The sequence below is a fragment of the Sebastes fasciatus genome, chromosome 21 (genome assembly GCF_043250625.1).
Source record: "Sebastes fasciatus isolate fSebFas1 chromosome 21, fSebFas1.pri, whole genome shotgun sequence".
Lineage (NCBI taxonomy): Eukaryota > Metazoa > Chordata > Actinopteri > Perciformes > Sebastidae > Sebastes > Sebastes fasciatus.
In genome coordinates this window covers 1,907,424-1,924,989 of record NC_133815.1, presented here as the reverse complement: position 1 = coordinate 1,924,989, position 17,566 = coordinate 1,907,424, and the positions used below count along the sequence as shown (strand labels likewise).

Here is a 17,566-nt window from a genome sequence, read left to right as displayed (position 1 = left end):
TGTTTCAACCAGGTTCTGTCAAAGCTAACGATAATAACGCCGCTGATTTCTTTAACACATTAACGCAACTTGTGATTTGTTGCAGTTCAGTTTTAAAGCTAGAGTGAAGATACTGGTATTATATGAAACTAGAAAACCTGATGAATCCATTGGTACCAAATTCAAATTTATAACATTTTCAAATATGTACAAATGTATAAACTTTAGTCAAAGTTAACACGATAATAACGCATCAATGCAAATTAATTTTAATGCCACTAATTTCTTTAATGCATCAATGCAGCTTGCAATTTTTAGGTTTTAGCGTGCATTATATATTCATATTTCTATGAAACTAGAAAACCTAATGAATCCATCGGTACCAGCCATGTCATTCTAGCTTGTTGTGAAGGAGGTTAAATAACAATCCAAACTTAGGCTACATTTTGGCACGGACATTTTCAAAGGGGTCCCTTTTGAACGGATAAAAAATGTGCAATTAATTTGCGATTAAACATTTGAACCGATTGACAGCCCTAGTTTCAACACAGAGGCTTTGTGTCGACGTTGCATCACATAAACCCAGAGAGTTGAACCTGACCTCCTTCTGCACGTGTCTCTGTATAAGCTGCCTTTAACATACTCTGACTGGGTGTGAAGAGGGAAAAGGGAAGCAGTAGAGAGGGGCAGAGAGAGTGACCTTCTGTTTCAGGTTTTTCCCACCAAAGAGCACTCGTCGTCGGGGTTACGCTAAATGTTGAGTCTGCACCGCTGGTGAGTGTGAGTTTTTATGAGTCGCGCTCTGCAGCAGGAGCTTTATGGTCCTGGCTGTCAGATGAACTTCATTAAATAAAGTGTTTATTGAGCTGCCGGCCTGCTAACATTCAGGTGGAATTAACACACTTTACATCCACATAAAGGCTCACAGACACTCTCCACTACGTCTCTTTTATTCTCGTTGGCCTCGAGGGTGAAAACAGGAATGTAACCGGATAAACCAACGTCCAGACGGAGGTCACAGACCAAACCAGAGTGTGTGTGTGAGACTGCATGCTAAACCAGCAGACATGGTTTCAGTGATTTGACGGTTAAAACGGCTTTTTTTCCATTTGCTTGGTCTGGATTTTGGTCGTTCAATTAAATAAAATTACAACTGGTTAAACCAATGACCTCTGAGATACCAGAACTAACAACATTAAGGGAAAAGACTACAGACAACCGTCTCCAGACACAACTCTATGTAGCTAGACACACTTAAAAATAATAAAATAATGATGTTTAACACAACTTAACTGTGACAAAACTGAAATTACTCGATATTATTCATATTTAATTGTCCCGTTGAACCAAAATGTTGAACGCTATGATGCTAAAGCCTAAATTTGTAGCTGTCAAATCACTCCGTTGTGCTTTTTTCCACCACTTTGGTTCAGGCTGAAATATCTCAGCAACTATCGGAGGGATTGTCATGAAATTTGGTGCAGATATTCGTGTTCTCCAGAGGATGAATCCCAATGACTCTGGTGATCCTCTGACTTTTCCTCCAGCGCCACATGAGGTTTACATTGGCAGTATTAAACATAGACTGTAAATAACAGTGGTTCCCAACCTGGGGTCCGGTTCCCCCTTATGGCCCGTCCACACAGGGAACGTCAGGAGCGCTGCTAGGCTGCGTCTCTTCTAGAGATTCAAGGTCTCACGTCACAGTGAAAATGATCTATTGACTGTATATTGACATCATATCAGCAACATTACTACAGTTTCAATCTCTATATCTGTAGAATATGTCACAGACATGGAGAAAAAAAAGTAAAGATTTATTTTTAAATCAACACTTCCTGCTTTCATTTCAAAATAAAAGCCCTCAAGTGTTTTTTTTCCATAGACAAAATTCCTTCATTTTGTAACACAAGGCTTTTATTCTGAAATATGTGCAGGACAGTGTTGTAGAACATGCAGTGACTTGCAGGGTTCCATGAATGAATAGTGAAAAGTACAGGATTTTAATGGTGAGAGCGTCCGATGTTATTAGGCTACAAGTAAATAAAAAAAACACAAATCTATCTTGTTATCTTGTTGGTTTATTATTCTGTCAATATGAAGACACAACAAGGTCGATATTATTCATCATTACCATAAATTATTAGTTCTGCGTTCATTATAAAAAATATAGATGCATTTCTAGGGGGGTTCAGTGAACCAACACAAACTGCGCCTGTACTTCTATGTGACATCTACTGCTGACCTGCTATCTCCCCTTAAGACCCCCTAAAAAAGACTAAAATGTGGGTCTCAGAGGGTTAAAATACTGTCGCAACAACAAGTATAATGTAACCTAAATGTCTGAAAGCATTCCCACGTGTAGCCCAGTTTAAACTTAGCCGTCTTTTGAGCTGCAGATCACCTAAACAAGCACACTGAGTGAGGTTAAAGCTGACGGTTGTCAGACGTGATTAAGCAGTATGCTGACAGTCATTCTTCCCGTGCATTCCCCTCATTGTTTAACTCTATTGACTCTAAAGAACGTGCTGCAGATAGAGACGTTTATGAGTTTAAGACAACAGTAAAATCACTGCTGATGTCTTGTGGTCGCGTCAGGAATGAGCTCCTTAGCCTGCAGGCCGCGGCGGCGGAGGAATCCTAAAATTAGGAGTAGGAGTAGATTTATGGTAAAAGAAAAGCAGCGTCACAGCTGGTTGGACGAATAAAGAACCTCCGTCCCCAAACTCCTTCAGGTCATGATTGCTCTGTGGAGGCCGAGCAGCAGAACGGGGAGTGAGCGGCCGTGATTGGAGCTTGTTTCTTTAGGGGGGGATTTGTGCTGTTTACCTATTTCTGCTCTGTTTGTGTGCACAAATCAGGTTGTTCAGGTTTAGTGGTTAAACAAGCTGTAATCTGCTAATGAGGCGGATGGAGCGCGGGAGTGTGGAGGACTGATGTTGATGGCTGTGGCGAGCTGGTGGCGAAGACAAAGGATGTTGTTACCAGTGTTTGACCAAAAAGAGGGTTTGAGGGCCGAAACAGACGATGTGATTGAAGAGACACAGGCAATTTTATCACAAATAAGTTAAATTTTCAGTGTTTTATGCAAAGTTTTACTCATGTTAGGGTGGAAAAAGCCTCTGAAACAACATGTACACCATCACGACACACTAACGTTTCTCTACTGAATGTTTCAGTGCAGGTTTTCTGAAGCTGCAGAGTAAAATCACATCACTACCTTTAACATATCCGCACCGGTTACAGACGATTATTTCTGGAAAGTATGGAAATATTACGGCTGGGATGATACACCTATCTCTTGATTCCATACTATCACGATACTTGGGTGCAGATTCGATATGTATTGCAATTCGATATGCGATTTTTGTTAACTTTTTTACCACTAGACCATGGGGAAAAAGTTGAATCATACACTTCTAGGGACTTTTACTTTGGAAAATATCAAAATGAATCCAGTAAAAATGTTCGTTTTTCAGCATGTATGTAGTCAGAGATGTCCTGAAGTCAAATATATTTATTACATTTGTTTCCAGCAACCCAAAAATCAAAGAATAAAGACATTTCCTTCACAGATTAGTGGTATTTTCTTTTTAATTTATAAGGGACATGTAATGTTTTATACTTCTGGTGAATATAATCCATCAATCTTATCTCCATATATGTATTTAGTATATACAGTTCCCTTTGTTAACGCCTTATTTTGAAAACCAGACCTAGTTACTACTTCCTCTAACTTCTCCAAGGTGGTCTCTAGCTCTCCCGTCAGCTCCGTTCTCTTTATCCATCCATGGTCAGCTCCATCGGGGCCGTTTCAATGCAGAGAACACAAATGTCAGTATATGGGTGCTCTACAGTCGTAGCGTCGGCCCATTTGACCACGGAGACGAGAGCGACGGCCGGCTCGACCGCACGTTACCGCAATATGATAACGTTTCCTGTCCGTGACAGAGTTAGCATGCAGCTTTAGCTCTGCTCTGTCTAGCTCTGCTTTTCCTGTCAACGTGTGAAACCCAAAGTGTTTCCATCCTTTACTGGATGTGTAGTGTTTACCACGCTGGATTTATCATGTGAGGGTGCAGGTCGTACCCACTCCAATGTTTTCTGCTTCGCGGCTGGCTGCGGTTTGTTTTGGTTGACGGATACGGAACGGATATGACGTCACGTTACTCAGACTACAACAATAAAAGCGGTAACTTCCTTCCACCTCCACAAAGACTCAAATGAAGTTGTCTGTTTTGCAGTAATTTGTAGTTTCATGACCTTAAATGCGTGTTGCAAAGTGACAAGAGGTTGAGTTTTTGCAGATCAGAAGGTGACGTGAGAACAGAGAATACTTTCTGCAGGCTGTTCTGATGTCATTCCCATCGGAAGCTTTGCTTTGATTTATGAGTTATTGACTTTAAATCGAATGCTTTTGTTGTTTCAGCCGCAGCCATCCCGGTGGGCATCGATGTGCAGGTGGAGAGCATCGACAGCATCTCAGAGGTCAACATGGTGAGAGTCTTAAACTTCTTTAACTTCTTTTCCAGCTGTTAAACTGTTAACTGGTTTACTTGTTGAATTTTCTACAATTAAAATGCCGTACACACTGATCAAACATTGAGTTTTTTTCTGTAAAAAAAACACATTATATTCATAAGTTCATATATCTGTAAAGGAAAATATGATTTAAAGTCGATCCTCACAAATTAACCAAGTCTGAGTCTGTGGTTCTTTATTTTATTTCATAGCTTAAAAGCCGCTTTTAATATTAAAAATAAGGTTGTGCATTCAATAAGTGACTCAAAGGGATAAATCATTATCAAAATAATTCAAATATGTAAAAATAAAATCCAGATTTTCACAAAGAAAAGAGCTCTGAGAGTCAGAATCAACACTTATTTCTACATATTATGACCGTTAATGAGTTCAGAGAGTTGAGAATATGTCCACTTCAGGCCGCTCTGATGTCACTTCCTGTCAGTTGGCTTCGTCTGTTCTGTGACCCCTGGATGACTCTGCTTTCAACTCAGCCGGCCACTTACCTACGAGTGTTTTATCAAGTTCCTCCGGCTAAGAGAGATAAATGGTGGAGAGGACGGTGTCGTCAAGGCAGCCTCGACTGGAACGGTGACAATCTGCATGCAGTCTGGAGACACGGTCCACTTCAGGCTGCAGAAACATCACTGACGATGACAAATCGTATTAATTTGACCAGGACGTGTTTACAAAACCTACGATTGAATCCTTTGTTTTATAAATACAATAAAACATTAGAATAAACAACGCAACATATACAGAGAAAGAAAAGTTATATATCAACATAATGTCTCTGGTGTGGCGTCCTGCAGGACTTCACCATGACTCTGTACCTGCGTCACTACTGGAAAGACGAGCGGCTGGCGTTTCCGTCCAGAACCAACCAGAGCAGGACGTTTGACTCCAGGCTGGTGAAGAAGATCTGGGTTCCCGACGTCTTCTTCGTCCACTCCAAGCGCTCCTTCATCCACGACACCACCATGGAGAACATCATGCTGCGGGTTTACCCCGACGGAAACATCCTCTACAGCGTCAGGTAGGGGACGGGGACGGGGACGGGGACGGGGACGGGGACGGGTTTGAGACATGAGACGTTAAGTTGTGGAGGAAAAAGGCACGTTTAGACATGCAGACTGGTTCAGCAGCTGGTCCTGATGATTCATTATGGGTAGTTATTTTTTCAGAGGAATAGGGCGCAGGAGGTTTAATCTGCAAACTTGATGCTTTATATGTTTTTAATGACAACAACCGACCAACACAAACTGTAATGTTGCTGCAGAAGACTTGGGCCATCCTGATCCACCAACATTCCACATTTCAGCCGTGTTTTGTCGCCACACGATCAGTCGGCGTTATGAGGGGAGATGCCGTCCTCCTTGTTCTCCTGTGTAAGGGTCGTGCCAGTTAGAATCTACGGTTCCGACCATGTCTCTCGTCCTTTCTGCTTCATCTACTATTTTCCTTCTCTCCTCTTCTCTTTGGTCCCAGAAGAGTGTTTCACATGTCATACCCATATTGAGGTCAACAGCAGGAGAAGATGAATGACTGGAGTGAAAGTTAGTGTTTTGTGTGTTTTGTGTGTTTCAGGGTGACGGTGACGGCTCTCTGCTCGATGGACTTCAGCAGCTTCCCTCTGGACACACAGAACTGCTCACTGGAGCTGGAGAGCTGTGAGACACACACACACAGACACACACACACACACACACACACACACACACGCACACACACATACTGTACTTCTACTCCTCTACATCTCAGAGTTACATACAGTATTGTACTTTTTACTCCACTAAATTAATCTGATCATTTTAGTTACTACTTACTTTGCAGATTCATATCATAATAAAAAAATGTGTAACTGTAAATCCATTCTTTATTGTCACACATTGTACACAGCGAGCGCACAGTGAAATTTGTCTTCTCCATTTAACCCGTCCTAGTATATATAGGGCACCTCTGCAGCGCCCAGGAGGCGAACTGGCACCTCTCCAGCTACCAGTCCACACTCCTTCACTTGGTCCGTGCTGGGACTTGAACCGATGACCCAGATCTACTGCCGCCCCCGATAATCAGTCATTACATTATGACGTAATATCACAGATTAAGATCAAACTTCCCCGGGGGCAAATAAATAGATATTATAGTATAAAGTATATAAAGTAATTAAAAGTAATTCCACCTTTACGAGCTGCAACATTAACCTCAGCAATGATTATCATATAATAATATAAGATATACTATTCTATGGACCATTCTGCACGATGAGTACTTTTGCTTTTGTACTTTTACTGAAGTAAAAATTTGAATGCAGTACTTTTATTATTAGCAAAGTATTTTACACTGTAGTATTACTACTTTTACTTAAAGGAACAATGTGTAACGTTTCAGGGGATCTATCGGCAGAAATTTAATATAATATTCATAACAATGTTTTCATTAGTGTAAAATCACCTGAAACTAAGAATGGTTGAATTTCGTTAGCTTAGAATGAGTCCTTTATATCGACATCGGGAGCTGGTCCTCTTCATGGAGTCCGTCATGTTTCTACAGTAGCCCAGAACGGACAAACCAAACACGGACTCTAGCTTGTTAATCTGAGGTAACGTGAGCCGCAGAGTGTTAAACCGTGGAACCGCCAGCCGCTGTCTGACTTCTGTTGCTCCTACAGTAGTGTTATTATGGTATGGATGTCCTCTGAGCGAGGTGAACGGCGTTACCACGGTTTTATACTCGGCAGCTCACGTTACCTCAGTCTTGGAAAGTGAGGAGTGAGCGGAGGGGTACTCAGTTGGTTGCAATCTGAACCCACACCACTAGATGTCACCAAATCCTACACACTGAACCTTTAAAGGTAAAGATCTGAGTATTTCTTCCACCACTGAAAACAAGTAGACAGCAGGATGAACTCAGACGAAGAATACACAACTCTCTGTCTCTTTTTCCAGTTCTCATCTTTCCTCTTTTTTCCATGAAACTGAACACCTCTCTGTGTCTCTCTCTCTCTCTCTCGCTCTCTGTCTCTCTCTCTCTCTCTCTCTCTCTCTGTCTCTGTCTCTCTGTGTTTCTCTCTGTCTCTCTCTCTCTCTCCTCAGACGCGTACAATGAGAACGACCTGATGCTTTACTGGAAGAATGGGAACGACTCTCTGAGGACGGATGAGATCGTCTTGTCTCAGTTCTTCATTGAGCATTTCCACGCCTCCAGTGGCCTCGCTTTCTACAGCAGCACCGGTCTGTCTGTCTGTCTGTCTGTCTGTCTGTTTGTTTGTGTGTCTGTGTGTCTGTCTGTCTGTCTGTCTGTCTGTCTGTGTGTCTGTCTGTCTGTCTGTCTGTCTGTCTGTCTGTCTGTGTGTGTGTGTAGTGTGTGTGTCTGTGTGTCTGTCTGTCTGTCTGTCTGTGTGTCTGTCTGTCATTCTGTCTGTAGTGTGTGTAGTGTGTGTGTCTGTAATGTGTTTAATAACCTGAATTCACTGTGAACGGGCTGAGAGGGTTCTGTTGTTTCTGTCAGAAAGTGGTTCACTACTGAATAACAACATCATATTTGTTTATATTGGGGCTGTCAATCAATTAAAATATTTAATCACAATGAATCACACATTAATCACACATTTTGTAACTGGTCAAAATGAACATTAAAGGGAGATTAGTCAAGTATTTAATCCTCTTATCAACATGGGAGTGGACTAATATGCTGCTTTATGTAAATGTATGTATATATTTATTATTGTAAATCAATTACCAACACAAAACAATGACAGATATTGATCCAGAAACCCTCACAGGTACTGCATTTAGCATAAAACAATATGCTCACATCATAACATGGCAAACTGCAGCCCAACAGGCAACAACAGCTGTCAGTGTGTCATGACAGTTTTTCCTTGCTAAAATGTAGTTTGGAGCGTTATTTAACCTCCTTCATGACAAACTAGTATCACTCTAGTTTCATATGATACCAGTATCTTCACTCACTTTAAAACTGAGCCCTCTACAACCTAAAAATCACAAGTTGTGTTAATCATACTAACTTGTCGCAAAGGAGGTTAAATAACGCTCCAAACTTGCGCTAAATTTTGGCGAGGCAAAACTGTCACATCCATTTTCAAAGGGGTCCCTTGACCTCTGACCTCCAGATGTGTGAATGTAAATGGGTTCTATGGGTACCCACGAGTCTCCCCTTTACAGACATGCCCACTTTATGATCATCACATGCAGTTTGGGGCAAGTCATAGTCAAGTCATCACACTGACACACTGACAGCTGTTGTTGCCTGTTGGGCTGCAGTTTGCCATGTTATGATTGGAGCATATTGTTTTATGCTAAATGCAGTACCTGTGAGGGTTTCTGGATCAATATCTGTCATTGATTTGTGTTGTTCATTGATTTCCATTAATGCTCATGGTTTCCTGATGAGATCAGTGTCTCTGTCTCTTTCTGTCAGGTTGGTACAATCGTCTTTTCATTAACTTCATCCTGCGGAGGCACATCTTCTTCTTCATGCTGCAGACGTACTTCCCCACCATGCTGATGGTCGTCATATCCTGGGTCTCCTTCTGGATCGACCGGAGGGCCGTCCCTGCTCGCGTCTCTCTGGGTAACAACACATATTAACTTCTTCCACTCCACCCCTCTTTACCATAGACCTGTTTTAGTATTCTTTAGGGGGAGATAGCAGGTCAACAGTAGATGTCACATAGAAGTGGTGTACATCATCTGAAAGATTAATTTGAGATGCAGCTCAGCACTGAGGGTCAAATTGTTCCAGTCATTAATCAGAAATAAACATGAATGAATATATGATGGTCATCCCCATGCTCTGTTACGTCTCATAAGTTGTTGCAGCAGATTGTTGGGTTGATACCATTTGTTACACAGATTTGGTGCTAAATTTAACCATTTTTTTTACCACTGAAGAATTGATAAAAATGATCAATAATCCCTCCAAAATCCCACATTAAGACACCAAGACCTTGAGGAACACCATAGAAAAAGCCATGCTGTGATTTGGGATCCAAAACTTTTGACATTTTGGAGATTTCTGCAAGAATTGCAGTTTTCGGTGATTGGATGGCGAGCACTTGTGTTGTGTAAACTGCTCAGAAACCCCCTTATTGATCAATCTAGCTAGGAAAGCCATCCATCGTCTGAATGCTCTAGGTCTCTAGTTTGTGGCTGTAAAGTTTCATGAGGCTGTGATTATCCTAGAGGTCAACACAGGTCATTTTATACAATGAGGTCACGTTTCAAAAAATGTGTGAATGCAGGCGCCCTCAAGGAGTGAAAGGACCAAGTCTGACCCCTAAAATGTCAGGATTTACCTCGTTGGGAGCAGCTTTTTGTGGTTGATGAGACCCATAATGTGACTATGTGAGCATATATTTATTTTTGGGACAGCTCTTATACAGTAAATATTACATTTATATATGAACAGGATCTGTGTTGTGTTCCTTTTTTATCACTTAGGTCCATTTTTAGATAAAGGTTTTGAAAAGCACGAACACTTTTCAGCACAAAAATTCCCCAAAAAAGCTAAGAAATACATACAGATTGTGCAGTTATTCAAATTAGGTTTAAGATGTTTTAAGTGAAAAAAAAATACATCACCACTCTGTATTTCTTCTGCTTTTTATCCACAAACCATACTACTAAATTAAATAGCATAAAATGAGATTTTTGAAGGTTGAGAAATGTATTTCCTGAGTTGGAATAATCTGGTTTGTCAGAAAAAGATGTTATTCTTTGTGTTTGGATGTTGATGTGAATGATATCTACTAGTCAGAGTAGTGATGATAAACTTCGTATGACTAAACGCGTACATGGTTTTGGTATCTGTCTTACCAAAGTTGACCAGCCGTCCGGTCTTCACACCAGACTTCATGTATCATCTGAAGGTTTTCTCTCAGAGTGGACCGTCTAGATGTCAGAGGTGTTGTTGTGTCTGAAAACAGCCGTGTTCTCTCCTCCTGCAGGTATGACCACGGTGCTCACCATGTCCACCATCATCACCGGAGTGTCCTCCTCCATGCCTCAGGTAACAGCTCTGTTTGTGTGTGTCTGAGAGGCCTTCAGGTGCAGTGGGCTCTCTGGGTCCGAGAGGCCTTCAGGTGCAGTGGGCTCTCGGGGTCTTTAAAGGGAGAACGCTGTAGACGACAGTTTTTATTTACGGTCATTTACGTCCACTAAAAGTGCTTGTTTTTGCCATGACAGGCTCTGATTGTTGTTAGAAGTGTCTGACAACATCATGGAAAGAGTCTCGCTCAAGGAGAAGTCTCATTCTGAAATCTGGCGAGGTGACGTGTTGCCGGAAGACAACGGTGGAATAGAGAAATACATTCATGGTGGAAACATGCAGTTTGTTGTGTTGGAGTACAGAAAGTGTAGCTTAGCGTTATCTAAAAGATTTTCACTGTCATGGCTGAATATTTAGATGATTTCCACAACGAGGACGAGGTCTTTGAATTGGTATTTATTAGAGCCAGAGTATACGGATATTCAGATTTCACAACGAGATTTCTCCTTGAGCTGGACGAGGACACGATAACAAACAGACCGGATCAAGAGAAAGGTCAGAAATAGGTTTTATTTCTCTGTAGGATCCTTTCCTTAATGTTGTCAGACACTTATAATAACAACCTGAGCCTGTCAGTGACAAAAACAAACACTTATAGTGGACGTAAAGTCCCATGTGAGCCTGTAAGAGTCCAGACTTGAAACTAGAGGGGTCAAATCTCTGACAACCTGAGGAAGTACTGTAGGTCTGGCTCACTGGAGAAATTGTCCTCAATACCTCCAGCAAGGAGGTTTCTGATTGATTTACAGAATATGATTTTACAGGGCAAACATTGCTAGAAGAATTAAATGTTCAGGAGTTATCTATAGTAATAACAATGGTCCAAAATGATGTAAAATTGCTGCACAGTTTTAAGTAAAAAAACGTCATATTTTCGGCTATAAAGGCTACACGGAACCTGGAATAGGTGGAAAATAGTGTAAAATGCTGTTAATAACTATAAATATAAATGATCCTGGCCATTCAAATTAAAGCAAAATAATAATGTCATCAGGAAAGAAAAAAAACGAGTGAAAATATTCTGAAAAATGTTTAATTAAAGTTCATAGTTATTCTATAAATGTGAACTTTAACAGCTGAATAACTGAACAAGGTTTTGAACCAGCATTGAGACCTTTACGTTGTTACAGAAAGTATAACTGAACAGTGAACTGAATAAATAACTAAGAATATGGGATCATTTCAGTTTGATGCGTCTCTTTGTTGTCCAGGTATCCTACGTGAAAGCGGTGGACATCTACCTGTGGACCAGCTTCCTGTTTGTCTTCCTGTCTGTGATCGAATACGCGGCGGTGAACTACTGCACCACTCTGGAGGAGATGAGGAAGATGAAGAGGGGGAAGGTTGGCACCACACACACACATCAACACTGTTCAACACTGTGCAACACTGTTCAACACACATCAACACTGTTCAACACTAGAACAGGGAGGGAATAACATGTTTAACTAAATGTCTCCCTCTAGTGGACAAACAGACACATTACAATCTGACTTCTCTGCTCAAGAGACTCTGTGCTGGAATGTAACTAAGTACATTTACTCAAGTACACTTCAGTACAAATATGATGTATCTGTACTTTACTTGAGTATTTTATGACACTTCACACTCTACTCCACTACATTTATAATATTTATAATATATTTTAATATTACCTTTCAATATCACATGCAATATTACTTTTCTATTTTTGTTTACTTATTTTACTAAATCTTACTTTTATTGTTATTCTATTAGGCACTGGTGTTAGTATTACTTCTCATACACTATATATTTATTACTCTGTTGTGTTGTTGTTATTCTTATTTTGTTGTAATATTTGAGCAATCTCTGGCAGAAGAGTTTCCTTTGGGATTAATAAAATATTAATAAATATCTTATCTGACAGCTGTAGTTACTAGTTGCTTAACAAATTAAGATTTTACATGCAAAACATATCGAGAACGTACTGTATATGATGCATTGTGTTTTTCATGCAAAAATGCAGAATATTTCATGGTTTCATCTTCTCAAATGTGAAGATTTGCTTATTTTCTTTGTCTTAAAAGACAGTAAACTGAATAATTTTGATGTTTTGTCTATTGGTCAGACATTTGATCCATTGTTAATATAAAATATTGATTACAGCAGCTTTAAACACATACAAAATTGTCCCCAAAGCCCCACATATCATCTGAATACACAGTATGATCTGTACCTTCATGTTTCAGATCCCGTCCACCTTCAACGCCAGCCAGGCGATGGCCTTCGACGGCTGCTTCCACGACAACGACATTGAGCTGACGCCGTTCTCCCGCTTGGCGCCCACCCTGACCTCGGACGGCCTCACCACGTCGACCCAGACGCCGGACGTCCAGCCCACGGAGGGGACCCGCCTCCGCCGGCAGCGGTCCGTGCGGGAGAACGTGGACCTGTTTGTGAGCAACAGCTACATGATCGACTCGTACTCGCGCCTGGCGTTCCCTCTGTCCTACCTGCTCTTTAACACCATCTACTGGTGTCTGTACTCCTGATCTCTGCTGCTCTGGAAACAGGCAGAGAGCATGCTGGGAGATTCCTCCTCCTCCTTCACTGAACTAACTCTTGATCACAGGAGCTTCATCACTGATCATCTTCTGTACAAGAGAGAGATGAGTAGGAACTCTTAATGTGTCTCATGGGAGCCGGTTGAATCTGAAAGAAATCTGTTTTTTTAAATAATCTGAACATTTTATACTCAAAGCTCTGATTTCTAAGGTTAATTCACTCCTTAACTACGGGGAAATACTAAATTAGGATCAAATTTATGTGAAAATGTTGATGAATGATGTGAGTGGAGCCAACCAGCTACTGTACATGTACTTTAATTTCTTTTCTCATAAAATTTTTATCTTGTTCATGAGGATGTAAAAGTGAATTTATGTGTGCTTCAGGGTCATGTTGTACTTTTTAAGAAATTAATTTTGCTCTTTTGTAAGCTTTATAGAATTTTTACATTTATATTTTAATACATTTTTATTAACAAAATAAGAAATAAATAAAGTTTTTTAGCATCCTGGCAGAGTAGAGAAAGCTTTGAAACACGTTGTTTTCAGCACTCCTCCAGGATTTATTCCAAGTAGTGGAGTAGTTTAATTTTAATAGTTAACTTTATTCCCATAATATTGTGACTTTATTCCCATAATAGTATGACTTTATTCTCATAATATTATGACTTTATTCTCATAATATTACAACCTTTTATCTTGTAAACATATGACTTTATTCCCATAATATTATGACTATATTCTCATAATATTATGAATTTATTCCCATAATATTATGACTTTATTCTCACAATATTATGACTTTATTCTCACAATATTATGACTTTATTCTCACAATATTACAACCTTTTATCTCGTATACTTATGACTTTATTCCTATAATATTATGACTTTATTCTCATATTACAACCTTTTATCTCGTAAACATATGACTTTATTCTCATAATATTACAACCTTTTATCTCGTAAACATATGACTTTATTCTCATAATATTACAACCTTTTATCTCGTAAACATATGACTTTATTCTCAGAATATTATGACTTTATTCTCAGAATATTACAACCTTTTATCTCTTATACTTATGACTTTATTCCTATAATATTATGACTTTATTATCATGATATTATGACTTTATTCTCAGAGTATTATGACTTTATTCTCATAATATTATGACTTTATTCTCGTAATATTATGACTTTATTCTCATAATATTATGGAGTAGTTTAATTTCAATAGTTAACATTAATTTGAACCAATAAACAATGGTAAATCATAATTATGATAATAAAAATTGGGATTATTCTGTGATGCGTTTGTGGTCTCCTGACTTTAGTAATTCTAAAATCCTTCTACATCCCTGCAGGTGTAACCGTTATTAAAACATATTAAAATATCCAGATTGTATTGACAGTTTCCATAGCAACTACAGAGTGAAAAAGCAACGTTAACGAGCGTTTTTTGTATTTTATTCTGTGGAAACAAACGCAGAGTCTCGCAGCCGCAAACACACCGCAAGAAACAACAGAAAAATCCAGCCTCACTTCAACGCAGCAGCAGCAGCAGGAGGAGTACAGGTGAGACAGGTGTAGAGGTGACTACAGTTGAGTTTCTGAGTCACGATCAATGAAAACAACTGCATAAAGTCGAGTTGTATTAGCACAACATTAGCTTTAGCTGGCTGTAACCGTTAACCTCGTTTTAATGTTATTGTTCGATTTGTGGACGTTGGTTAGAAAACGGCTAGAGCAGGGGTCTGCAACCTTTAGCCTACTATCTAAAGAGACATTTAGGCAAAATAAAAATAATAAATGTGTTCGGAGCCGCAAAACATGTGATCATTGTGATGAAGGTAACTCAGTTTATAGTCTAAGTATATAGTATATAAGTCTAATGCAGTGAGGGACAAAGAGACAATGTACTACGGAGTATTAGGGCCACAATGAGGGAAAAAACATCTGAGATTTACACAATAAAGTCACAATATTACAAGAATTTTTTTTAATATTACGAGAATAAAGTCATAATATTGCAAAAATAAAATTGTAATATAACAAGAATAAAGTCATAACTTTATGAGAAAAAAAGTAAGAATATTATGAGAATAAAATCATAACTTAATGAGAATAAAATCATAACTTTATGAGAATAAAATCATAATATTACGAGAATAAAGTCATAAATTTACGAGAAACAAATTGTAATATAACAAGAATAAAGTCATAACTTTATGAGAAAAAAAGTCATATTATGAGAAGAAAGTCATAACTTTACAAGAAAAAAGTTGTAATATTACGAGAATAAAATCATAACTTTATGAGAATAAAGTCATAAATTTACGAGAAAAAAGAAAATAACACGTAAAATGACTACTTTATAATATTATGACTTTATTCTCTAAATCTCAGATTTATTTTTTTCCCCAATGTGGCCCTAATACTCCATAGACCTACAACAACGATAAATAAAAATGAAAATGTAAACAAAAAACAGTTATTCATTTCCATGTTTAAACATCCACAGAGAGCCACATGTTGCTGACCTCTGACCTCTGACCCCTGCTCTAACGGTAGCTAGCTAACTGCTAACGGGAGCTAACGGTAGCTATCTGTTAGCATGATAGAGGCCGCCGTTAGCGGCCCGCTTTCCGCCTGAAACACCGTTTAAATACCGGAAGATGAGCCCTCAGCACCTCGGTTAACTTCACGGTAACTTAGCAGACGGGTTATTTTAATGTTTTTCTGATTTAAACCTCAACAACCAACCGACTAACCGACTAACGCAAACAGTCAACAGATTATAATCCACCAGAACCAACAGCAACCACCGTGAGTCAGCTCTGCTACATATGTTGTTATCTAACTGTTTTAATGCTGCTTTAAACTGCTTTAAACTGCTTTAAACTGTTTTAATACTGTTTCAAACTGTTTTAATACTATTTTAAACTGTTTTAATACAGTTTTAAACTGTATTAATACTGTTTAAAACTGTATTAATGCTGTTTAAAACAGTATTAAAACAGTATTAATACAGTTTAAAGCAGTATTAATAGAGTTTAAAGCAGTTTTAAAACTGTTTAAAACAGTATTAATACTGCTTTAAACTGTATTAAAACAGTTTTAAACTGTATTAATACTGTTTTAAACAGTATTAATGCTGTTTAAACTGTTTTAAACTGTATTAAACTGTTTTAATACTGTTTTAAACTGTATTAATACTGTTTTAAACTGTTTTAATACTGCTTTAAACTGTATTAATACTCAGCTAGACCGAAGTTGTACTGTTAAACTGTATTAATGCATGTTTTAAGTCGTTTTCAATGGGAAAGTTAGTGTTAATTGTTAGAAAGTCAACCAAAGATGCACAATTTGAACAGTTAGTGTCAGTTAAGAAGAGAAATTAATGTTTTTCCCCCTAAACCCTTTCCAATTAACTATTTATGGCTTCTATCATTCAGTTTAGCCAGCTAACCAGCTTTAATTCAATGTGACATTGATGTGAAGTGATGAAAAACAATGTCCAGCATCTCACAATGATGATAAAAGGTTAAATTAACCAACTGTTCAAAATGTGCATCTTTTACAACAAGGAAACTTAATCAGCAGCTCAACATCTACTGAAAACCCATTATATCCATGTACTTTATATAGGTTTTTAGAGTGATGATGAAAGGTTAAATTAATCCAAACATATATAAAGTACATGGATATAATGGGTTTTTCAGTGGATGTTGAGCTGCTGATTGAGTTTCCTTGTTGTAAAAGATGCACATTTTGAACAGTTAGTCAGTTAAGATGAGAATCTAATGCTTTTTTCCCTACACCTTTTTAAAACCAGCTATTTATGGCTTTTGTCATTAAATTTAGCCGTCTAACTAGCTTTAAATGTCGAGCATCTCACAATGATGATGAAAGGTTAAATTAATCCAAACCTATATAAAGTACATGGATATAATGGGTTTTTCAGTAGATGTTGAGCTGCTGATTGAGTTTCCTTGTTTTAAAAGATGCATATTTTGAACAGTTAGTTTCAGTTAAGATGAGAATTTAATGAGAAATTAATTGCTTTTAATCATTTTACTCACACATTTTCAATTTGACGGACCTTTAACTTGATATCGTAGTTAAAAGTGGTGTGATATATATATATAGTGGTGTGATATATATATATATATATATTAATACATATATATATATATATAAATAAAACTCAGAATTAAATTTTTTTTAATTTAATTGTGATCTGCATCAGTTTGAAGTTTTGACTTTTATATAGTCAATTATTAATTTATCAATAAAAAAAGTTCCACTGAGTAATGAAAGTAGCCAGTAGTGACAGAGTGAGGTGGACCTATTATCTGCTTATCATAATCATATATAAGATTAGAATCTAGTTGTTGTCGTGTTTCCATCATGCCAGCTGGTGTTGTGACTCATTTCCTTCTCTCCGCCGCTCCTCCCGCCAGTCT

At 38.4% G+C, this 17,566-nt stretch overlaps 1 protein-coding gene across 2 annotated transcripts in view; it reads left to right on the top strand.

The window, feature by feature from the left end:
• The window catches only part of LOC141759432 (gamma-aminobutyric acid receptor subunit rho-3), a 34,458-nt gene extending 21,010 nt beyond the window's left edge, over positions 1 to 13,448 (top strand). For both annotated transcript variants that reach the window (XM_074621488.1, XM_074621487.1), the window contains exons 3-10: positions 4,409 to 4,476; positions 5,313 to 5,536; positions 6,088 to 6,170; positions 7,596 to 7,733; positions 8,944 to 9,096; positions 10,472 to 10,533; positions 11,784 to 11,915; positions 12,783 to 13,448. In XM_074621488.1, the coding sequence (XP_074477589.1) occupies positions 4,409 to 4,476; positions 5,313 to 5,536; positions 6,088 to 6,170; positions 7,596 to 7,733; positions 8,944 to 9,096; positions 10,472 to 10,533; positions 11,784 to 11,915; positions 12,783 to 13,085 (1,163 nt within the window). In that variant the 3' untranslated portion in view covers positions 13,086 to 13,448. The remainder of the gene's footprint in view (positions 1 to 4,408; positions 4,477 to 5,312; positions 5,537 to 6,087; positions 6,171 to 7,595; positions 7,734 to 8,943; positions 9,097 to 10,471; positions 10,534 to 11,783; positions 11,916 to 12,782) is intronic.
• The last annotated feature ends 4,118 nt before the right edge of the window (positions 13,449 to 17,566 follow it).